At 39.2% G+C, this 10,186-nt stretch overlaps 2 protein-coding genes and 1 non-coding gene across 3 annotated transcripts; 2 read left to right on the top strand and 1 right to left on the bottom strand.

The window, feature by feature from the left end:
- Positions 1–262: 262 nt before the first annotated feature.
- On the top strand, positions 263–1,305 carry LOC113850777. Its single transcript, XM_027481320.1, has 3 exons — positions 263–495; positions 549–843; positions 991–1,305. Exons 1-3 carry the CDS (start codon positions 263–265, stop codon positions 1,303–1,305), a joined length of 843 nt encoding a protein of 280 aa, XP_027337121.1.
- Positions 1,306–3,578: 2,273 nt separating this feature from the next.
- On the bottom strand, positions 3,579–7,862 carry LOC113850776. Its single transcript, XM_027481319.1, has 2 exons — positions 6,919–7,862; positions 3,579–3,678 (listed from the first exon to the last, which is right to left on the bottom strand). Exons 1-2 carry the CDS (start codon positions 7,860–7,862, stop codon positions 3,579–3,581), a joined length of 1,044 nt encoding a protein of 347 aa, XP_027337120.1.
- A 681-nt stretch (positions 7,863–8,543) lies between these two features.
- LOC113851783 lies at positions 8,544–8,650 on the top strand. The gene has a single exon (XR_003502347.1). It is a non-coding gene; the product is annotated as a small nucleolar RNA R71 (small nucleolar RNA).
- The last annotated feature ends 1,536 nt before the right edge of the window (positions 8,651–10,186 follow it).

The raw sequence follows: 10,186 nt of genomic DNA, 5'->3' as shown, positions 1-10,186 counted from the left end.
ACCATAATAAGCAACCGAAAGGCAACGAAGTCGATCAAGGGAACCTCCCACCACATGATACGATAAACGTGAGAAGTATCCTAAGAGGGTTATTAATACCATTACTGGTAGGTTCGCAGGTGGAGGACCCACCCATTCAGCTAGAAAAAGACATTTGAGGCAAGTACGCTCCGTCAACAATGTGTCATTGGGCAATGGAATCCGAATCCTTACATTTACGGATGAAGACTTTTAGAGAATAGATCCAGAATAGGATGATCCCATGGTCATAAGTGTGGACATCCTTAATTGCACTGTCCGGAAAACACTAATTGATCAAGGGAGCTTGGCTGACATCCTGTACTGGAATACGTTCAAGCAGCTGGGCATACCAGAAGAAGAACTCAGAGAATATCAAGAACTCCTGGTCGGTTTCTCCGGGGAACAAGTAGAGACCCGGGGATGTATCAACCTTTACACCTCATTTGGGTCAGACATGAGAGAAAGCGTATCAAGGTCACTTACCTGGTAGTACACGCGAATACCTCGTACAATATACTACTCGGCAGACCATCCCTTAACAAGTTGAAGGCCATTGTGTCTACTCCTCAATTCGCTATGAAATTTTCGTCAGAAAGGGGCCGAATTGTTACAATCCATACTGACCAAAAGACAGCGAGGGAATGCTATTTTGCAAGCCTATGCCTCAAACCAATTCAAGACTGTAGACGAGATGTCAATATTGTATCCCCTCGGTTTGGGAAGGCCTTGGAGATTGAGCTAGATCCTAGGGTTGATGAGGGGTGTCGAGTTGAACCCAACGAAAATAAGCAACCTTTCCAGCTTAGACCTAAGCCTGAACAGGTTACTTATCTTGGGGTCGGTCTATTCGTACAAGAGAGGCAAGGCTTTGAGAAAATATTGCAACGTAACGCTGATTTGTTTGCCTGGTCGACTTCTGACATGCCAGGCATCGACCCTGCATTTCTCTATCATCACTTATTGGTCTAGAAGGGGGCCAAACCAATAGCACAAAAGAAGAGGAAGATCGATGGCGACAGAGCGAAGGCAGTGAAGGAGGAAACTGGTAAGTTGCTGCAGGCCGGCTTTATCCGAGAGGTCAGATATTCCACTTGGCTGGCCAATGTGGTCATGGTTAAAAAAGCAAATGGTAAATGGCGAATGTGCACATACTTCACGGACCTCAACAAGGCATGCCCAAAGGACGCATATCCTCTACCAAATATTGATACCCTGGTGGACGGTGCAGCCAGTCACAGGATACTCAGTTTTTTGGATGCTTACTTTGGGTACAATCAGATCTGAATGTACTCCCCTGATGAAGAAAAGACGGCATTCATCATGGACTCGGCAAATTTCTATTTTCAAGTAATGCCATTCCGCCTAAAGAATGCAGGGGCAACGTATCAGAGGCTGATGAATAAAATTTTTGAGAGACAAGTGGGAAAATGCATGGAAGTGTATGTAGACGACATGGTGGTTAAATCTACTACCATGGAACAGCATCTTGCTCATTTAAAAGAGGTATTCGGGGAAGCCAGGAAACACGGGGTGCGGTTTAACCCCAAAAAGTGCACGTTCGAGGTCATCGGTGGCAAGTTTCTGGGCTTTATGTTATCCAAAAGGGGAATCCAGGCAAACCCTGACAAGTGCCAAGCCATAATCGAAATGACCAGTCCCCGGAATGTTAAGGAGGTCCAAAGACTTGCAGGTCATATTGCTACCCTTGCCAGATTTTTGCCAATAATGGCAGACAAGTCTCAGCCTTTCATTAACCTACTTAAAAAATCCCAAAAGTTTACTTGGATTGACGAATGTGAAGCGGCCTTCGTCAAATATAAAAATATGTTAGCAGTACCGCCTGTGTTGATAAAACTGAAGCCAAAATAAGATATGATTATTTACTTGGTTGTGTCAGATAATGCCATCAGTTCGGTCTTACTACAAGAAACACCTGAACCGGCTCCTGTATACTTCATAAACCAAACACTCCAAGGCCCCGAATCACGCTATCAGTTAACAGAAAAAGTAGTGCTGGCCCTAGTCCACACAGCTTGTCGGTCAAGACATTACTTCCAAAGCCATCGGGTGGTGGTACGTACAGATTGCCCAGTGGCCAAAGTGTTGAGAAAACTAGAGTTGGCTGGTCGGTTGGTAACATAGACAATTGAGTTATCCCAATTTGATATCCATTTCGAAAACCGACGCCCTCTTAAAGCACAAATCCTTGAAGACTTCGTCAAGAAGTTCACGGCCCAGAAACACACTAGCTCCGACATGTGGAACCTACATGTTGATGGATCATCAAATCGATTAGGTAGTGGAGCAGGAATTATACTTGAAGGGCCGAGCACCGTAACTATTGAACAATCTATTCGGTTTGGATTCAAAACCTCCCACAATCAAGCTGAGTATGAAGCTCTACTAGTGGGTCTCAGGTTGGCAAAAGAAACTGGAGTAAAACGCATCACTTGCTGGAACGATTCAAAGATAGTGACAGAACAGGTCAATGGAACATATCAGGTGAAGGATGCTATTATGCTTCAATATTATCAAGAATTCAAAAATATAAATGATGAATTTGACGAAGTACATGTTCGACACACACCGAGAACCATGAACGAACAAGCCGATAGGCTTGCTAGTCAAAGAAAACCTAGGCAACTACAAAGCGTGATTCATTAGGAAATCCCTCAACCTAGTATGGCCAAACAAGAGTGCATGGACATAGAAAATATGCCTTAAAATTGGATGACTCCAATTATTCAGTACCTCACCAGCAACTTACCAAAGGATCCAGCTTCGGCTAAGAAAGTACAAATGCATGCAGCTAAGTACCTCATTCTCGGCAACGAATTGTACAGAAGAGGAATTTCAATGCCTATACTTAAATGTCTCAATGAAGATCAAGCCAGCTATGTCATGAGGGAAATTCATGAAGGTATCTGTGGTACCCATTCAGGTGGACGTACCATGGCCGCCAAGATACTTAGAGCCGGATACTTTTGGCCGACACTCACCCAAGATTGCCAAACATTTGTGAAGAAATGCATCCCCTGTCAACAACACGGTCCCCATTTACATCAACACGCTAACACTCTTCACCCCATTAGTTCTCCTTGGCCCTTTGCTATTTGGGGAATGGACCTTCTCGGTCCTTTTCCCTTGGCAAAAGGGCAATGTAAATTCTTAATTGTCGTTGTGGATTACTTCACCAAGTGGATTGAAGCCAAACCACTCGCCCCCATCACGGCCAATAATGTCCAGAAGTTCACTTGGAAAAATATCATTACACGTTTTGGTCTTCCTCATGTCCTAATTACAAATAACGGGCTACAGTTCATGGATCGCTGATTTAATGAATTTTTGGAAGGGCTCCACATCAAACATAGGGTCACATCCGTTGAACATCCCCAGACTAATGGTCAGGTCGAGGCTGCCAACAAAGTCATCTTACATGAACTCAAAAGAAAATTGGGTTCGGCAAAAGGCAAGTGGGCGGAGAAGTTACCCGAGATCTTATGAGCTTATCTATGTACGCCCCAAACGACTACAAAAGAGACCCCTTTTCAGCTCACTTATGACACTAATGCCATAGTGCCAGTCGAGATTGGAGAACCATCATTTCGGAGGCAAAACTTTGAGGAATCGGCCAATGACAAATCCCTAGCTGTCAACCTGGATTTACTGAACGAAGTACGCGGTCAAGCAGCAATAGTAACTGAGGCTAGTAAAGTGATGATGGCAAGAAAGTTCAACTCCAAAGTCAACCCAAGACAATTTTATGTAGATGACTTAGTATGACGAGTAACAGGGGAGGCACGACAGGACCGACAAGAGGGCAAGTTAGCTACAAATTGGGAGGGACCCTTGTTCGGAGGGCAAGTGTACCCATCGAGAAGTAATAAAGGGTTTTCAACTAAGTTTCTAAAATATCGTCCCACAAGGATTGTTTATCAACTACTAAGAGTTTTCCTAATTTAATTGTTTGAGCTTCAAATATGCGAGATTAATCAAAACTAGAATTTATAAAATCAATTGTAAAAACTAAGAGTAAGAAACACAAAGCATGTTTTGGTGATTACTAATCATTCATACTAATACTATTAATACCCAATGGTCATGCAGTATTAATATTCTTTTCTCTAAGTTAATATCCCCAATAGTCATGCAAGTTATTAATTTAAAAAAAGCCTAAGGAGCCTATGAATTTGTTAATTCAATAACGATTAGAAGATGAAGATTTGTTTGGTCTACCTAATCTTTTGTCTCGTTTTATCCTATAGATCTATTAATTACCTGAGGTACGATCGTCTGACGATGTAATTAATTAGGGTTAAGAATGAGAAACGATAAGATAAATTCTAATCATGAAACGGAAATCATATTTAGATTCAAATATCAAAATCCCATAAAGTCATAAACAATAATTCCCATAGTCCTAGCTATGGATTTAGCTACTCATAGAGAAAGAAAGAACTAAAACAATCAATAACATATCCATAATGAAGCAGTAAAGCAAACTAGAATAGGAGATGAATCTTCAGTCTTCAAGTATGGTCACTTGAAGCGCTAAGTTTTGCCAAGGGTGTGCCAACGATCCTACGAGAAGGGTGGAAATGATCTGAAATTTTGAAGAAAAGGTTTTGTGTAAATCTGTGCTCCGTAAAAGCTGTCCTTCACGATGCTTTCTTCCCTCTATTTATAGAATTTAAACTCCTTTGAACTTGGTAAGTTTGGCTAACACAAGAAAGCACAGCCGTGCATGATGGTGCAGCACGGTCATGCACCCCCGTGCTTCACTGGGCATGCTTATTGCTTTGAGGCTTTAAACCCCTTTCACTTGGGCCCAAAATGTACCCAAAATCTACTTGTGCCTTCTTTATATCAAACTGCACAATTAACAACTAAATTAGTGTAAAACCCAATTTAAATAAATGTCAAATATGAATAAATGGGTCATAAAAGAGGGTCTAATTATAGACTTATCAACTCCTCCATACTTACCTGTTTGCTTTTCCTCAAGCAAAGTGCTAGTTAAGAGAATACAAAATAACTTAAAACATAATACCACATAAGGAACCCAAGATAAAGAAGATAAAGAGAGCAACAAAAGCAATATTACTGAGCATAAGCAATCAAAAGGATTCCTAATTAGAATCTTATATTTCCTCTCTCACTAAGGGACAAAATAAGACATCACTCAGTTCTCCTAAAGAGAAGTGTACTACCATAGGCTTGACTATAAACCGACTCTCCACTAAATAAATTAAATACAAGTAAAAATCATGAGGTCTTTTTCAGGTTATAATGTGGCCAAGGGGTTATAATAATTGAGGTGAGATAAATGAAAGAAAGGGAATATACAAAGGGGTAATAAATTATAAAAATTATAAACATCCCCTAAGTTTACAAATGAAGCTCTTGGAGTAATTTTTATATTTTTGTATGTGAATAATATCTTTACTCTTCTCTCCTTTCAATCATATATAACCCTTTTTTTTCCTTTTTTTATTTTCTTTTTCATACTTTCTTTCTTTCTTTTTGCACATGAGAGATATAGAGGAGAATTTATCAAGCAATTCAACAACTCAATTGCTCCATTCATAAAGTCAAGGTCATCAAAATATTTTATAAATTTAATGTAAAGAACCAAGAAAAGTAATAAAGCTCAAAGTGGGCAACTAGTTGTATTTCAAACATGCTAATGGCCAAGAATAAAAATCCTATTATGTCTCAATCATATTAAAAACATGCAATTAAAAAGAGAAGTCTTAAGTCAGTTCCAAGTCAAGTTCTAGAGCACAAAACCTAAGGAGATAATCACACAAAACAATGAGGAAAAGGGTACAATTAATTAAATTAAGATAGAAATCCCCTTTAAGGCTCAAAACTCACATCTATGGATTAAAGTTTAATGTAGAGCATAAAAGTAAGGAACTCAGCTAATTATTAGTTTCCAAATGAAAGTATAATGTCAATAATAATCACTCAACATGCTCTTCTATCTGGAAAAAATTGGGTTCCATGAGGAAAAAAGTTTTAAATTATCATAAAAATAGTATAGGCACTTTACTCAGTAACATGCAAATAACAATCATATAATTAGGAACTACTCCCCCATACTTAAAGCGAAACATTGTCCTCAATGTTTGAAAGCAATTAACTTAAAAGCATGCAAAGAGGGCAATTGAATAAAAAGGAAAGAGGTTCCGTGATAATTCTTGGCGCGACGGCTTCAGGTGAGGGAGCACAGCCATGCTGAAATCTTGAGCACGCCCATGCTTATGATGTAAAGCTTTCTCTCACAACTATGACTCAATGCACAGCCGTGTATGTGATAAGCATGGGCGTGCTTCCAAATCAGAGCTCAAAAGTGTGGGAACAATCAACTTCGTTCTTGCAATCTCAATATACTTATTCTTTATTCTAAAAATAAAATATAAATAGCAAAAATTAAAATAAACAAAAAGAAATAAAATTTAAATAAAATAAAAGACACAGGTTTCCTTCTGGGAGCGCTTGTTTAACGTCACAAGCCTGACAATCCTGTTAAATCATGGTGAGAAGAAGGTATGAGTCTCATAGGTGACTCCCTTGATATGCAATTGTCTCCCCAGCAGCTTTGCCTCCCTAACACCTATTACATCAGAAAAATTATTCATAAGATGGGGATTAGAATAAAGAGAAGAAAATTTAAGCTTTGAATTAGAAGGCTTATTAATGGATAGTTTAAGCTTTTGTCTTTTCTTCTTCTTATATTGCTTCCTCCTTGGCCTTTTTCTTGTGGTTCCATGCTTCACATAAATTGGAGGAGGAGAAGCAACATTCATAGTGCTCACAAAGTGACAGGACTCTTGGCTAAAAGGGTACTTGAAAGAATTGAAAACTTGAAATATAACTTCCTCATCATCTAGCCTCAGTGTGAGCTTCCCTTGCTGAACATCTATTATCGTTCTTCTTATGGCTAGGAAAGGCCTCCCTAGTATGATGGGTACTTCGTCATCCTCTTCCATGTCAAGGACAATGAAATCTGCATGAAACATGAACTTATCTACCTTGACTAGGACATCCTCCACTATGCCCCTAGGATACGTTATTGAACTATCAGCAAGCTGCAGAGAGATTGAAGTTGGATTTGGTTCTTGCATACCCAACCTTTTAAACACAGAAAATGGCATTAGATTGATGCTAGCACCTAAATCACAGAGCGCTTTATCAAAATAAGAATTGCCTATAGTGCATGGAATTGTAAAACTCCCTGGATCCTTAAGCTTAGGCAGCAACTTCCTTAATAAAATTGCTGAGCACTCCTCATTCAATCTGACTGTCTCGAATTCTTCCAATTTCTTTTTGTTGCTTAGCATCTCCTTGAGAAATTTAGCATATTTTCGCATCTGTGATATGGCTTCAACAAAAGAAATATTGATGTGGAGCTTTCTGAGGATCCCAAGGAACTTATTGAAGTGAGGGTCTCTCTGGATACTCATCAATCGTTGTGGAAATGGAACTTTCGGTTTTGTCACCACTGGTGCATCTTCCCTTGTCTCCTTTTCCGCATATGGGTGGTAAGCACGGCCTTGCTCATCATCCAGCATGGGCGTGCCTTCATTGAGCATGACCTTGCTTCCGTCTAGCACGGCCGTGCCTTCGTTGTCTGCAAGGGCGTGCTGTTCTAAGCACGACCGTTCTGTTTCAGGCAGCATAGGCGTGCAGGGTGATCCAAGGGCATGCTCCTCCTTCAGCACATGCGTGCATGACTTATGTGTTTGCGTCCCATTCAAATTTTTCCTATTTCTTAGAGTAATGGCATTGCATTGCTCCCTTGGATTAGGCTCAGGTTGAGATGGTAGTGTTCCCATCACTTTTTGACTCAGAAGATTCATAATTTGCTCAAATTGTGCACTAATCTTAGAGGAGTTGGCTTGTATTTCAGATTTGACCTCTGCAAACCTCTTATCAGTTCTCTCAATATGTTGGTCCAATTTGGATTCAAGCTCTGTCATCCTCTTATCAGAGTAATGCACATATTGCATCATCTGTTCTTGAAAGTTGGACTGAGATCTAGGAGCTTCTTTTCCTTTAGGTCTTGCTCCCTGACTTTGCACATGAGGAGGGCGATAAACACTTGAATTTTGACTTTCAAAGCCATTCCCCAAGAGTTAGGAGGATTACTCCTCCACCCTGAACTGTGATTGCCCATGAAATTTGCCTCCTCTTGCTTAGATTCTGGGCTTGCAAGAGCTCTTACAGGTTGGTCTTGAGCCTTCATTAAAGATTCTAGTTGCTTTGTAAGGGCTGCCATTTGGTTCATTAGTGGGCTGCTGCTCTCTGCTTGGTAAACAGGGGCAATCTCTTTCCTCTTAATGTCATAAGAGTCAACAGTATGCCACTCAAAGCTAGAAGATGCCATCTCATCTATCAACTTGTATGCATCATCTGGATCTTTTCTTATGAGGGACCCTCCTGCTGCGGCATCAATTGTAGCCCTAGTAGTGATTGATAGGCCACTGTAAAAAATTTGTACCTATCTCCACGTCAAAAAATCATGATGAGGACATCTCCTCAAAAGCTCTCCAAATCGCTCACATGCTTCGAATAAGGATTTTGCTTCATATTGTTGGAAGAAACATATCTCTGTCATAAGCTTAGAGGACCTTGATGGGGGAGAGTACTTTCTCAAGAATTGTTGAGTAAGATCCTCCCAAGTTTTGATGGAGTTGGCTGGGAGTGAGGAAAACCATGCATTCACCTTTTCAGATACCGAGAATGGGAAAAGACGGAGTCGAATAGCATCATTGGAGATCCATTGTATTTTATGGTATCTGTCAATCGGAGAAACTTTGTCAGATGTAGATTGGGGTCTTCATTAGGCATGCCTCCAAACTGTATCGAGTTCTAGACCATGGTTATAAGTGCTAGTTTCAATTCAAAATTGTTGGCCTCCACATTTGGTGCTGCAATCCTTCCAGGAGTGCCTCTGGCATTGGGTGTTATGTAATCTTGGATCGATCCCCTTCCCTCTGCCATTCTTTGCTCTCTCACTTCTTTTCTTTATCTACGAACTGTCCTTTCAATTTCTGGATCAAACAAATAAGTTGTAGAACACTTAGAACTAGTGAGCATACATCAAAAGTAATTTTAAAAAAATGAAAATAAAATAAATACGAAAATTATAAAAATATAAAAGAAAATTCTAACAATGAACAAAACAAAATAAAACAAAACACAAGTTGCTCAAATCAATTAAATTCGAGATTTTCTTAATATTGAATAAGCAATCCCCGGCAACGGCGCCAAAAACTTGTTCAGAGGGCAACTGTACCCAATGAGAAGTAATAAAGGGTTTTCTACTAAGTTCTCGAAATATCGTCCCACAAGGATTGTTTATCAACTACTAAGAGTTTTCCTAATTTAATTGTTTGAGCTTCAAATATGCGAGATTAATCAAAACTAGAATTTATAAAATTAATTGTAAAAACTAAGAGCAAGAAACACAAAGCACGTTTTGGTTAAACTTTATCAGAGAGGAACCTAGGGCGTATGGGTGTTCTCATTCAATCCTTTATGATATTTTTCTATTTAGATCTAAATTTGATTTCCTGGTGATTACTAATCATTCATACTAATACTATTAATACCCAATGGTCATGCAGTATTAATATTTTTTTCTCTAAGTTAATATCCCCAATGGTCATGCAAGTTATTAATTTAGAAAAAGCCTAAGGAGCCTATGAATTTATTAATTCAATAACGATTAGAAGATGAAGATTGGTTTGGTCTACCTAATCTTTCGTCTCGTTTTATCCTATAGATCTATTAATTACCTGAGGTACGATCGTCTGACGATGTAATTAATTAGGGTTAAGAATGAGAAACGATAAGATAAATTCTAATTATGAAACAGAAATCATATTTAGATTCAAATATCAAAATCCCATAAAGTCATAAACGATAATTCTCATAGCCCTAGTTATGGATTTAGCTACTCATATAGAAAGAAAGAACTAAAACAATCAATAACATATCCATAATGAAGCAGTAAAGCAAACTAGAATAGGAGATGAATCTTCAGTCTTCAAGTATGGTCACTTGAAGCTCTAAGTTCCGTCAACGGTGTGCCAACGATCCTACGAGAAGGGTGGAAATGATCTGAAATCTCGAAGAAAAGGTTCTGTGTAAATCT

The sequence above is a fragment of the Abrus precatorius genome, unplaced genomic scaffold (genome assembly GCF_003935025.1).
Source record: "Abrus precatorius isolate BTA unplaced genomic scaffold, Abrus_2018 Scaffold9, whole genome shotgun sequence".
NCBI lineage: Eukaryota > Viridiplantae > Streptophyta > Magnoliopsida > Fabales > Fabaceae > Abrus > Abrus precatorius.
This window is presented reverse-complemented; position numbering and strand designations above follow the sequence as displayed.

Coding starts and splice junctions, on each gene's coding strand:
- LOC113850776 (XM_027481319.1), bottom strand. CDS start 7,862: ATGGGAACACTACCATCTCAACCTGAGCCTAATCCAAGGGAGCAATGC. Junction 3,679..6,918: donor CAAGGGAAGCTCACACTGAG/GCTAGATGATGA, acceptor CAGTAAATCCAG/GTTGACAGCTAGGGATTTGT.
- LOC113850777 (XM_027481320.1), top strand. CDS start 263: ATGGTCATAAGTGTGGACATCCTTAATTGCACTGTCCGGAAAACACTA. Junction 496..548: donor ATGAGAGAAAGCGTATCAAG/GTCACTTACCTG, acceptor ACTACTCGGCAG/ACCATCCCTTAACAAGTTGA. Junction 844..990: donor TTAGACCTAAGCCTGAACAG/GTTACTTATCTT, acceptor TTATTGGTCTAG/AAGGGGGCCAAACCAATAGC.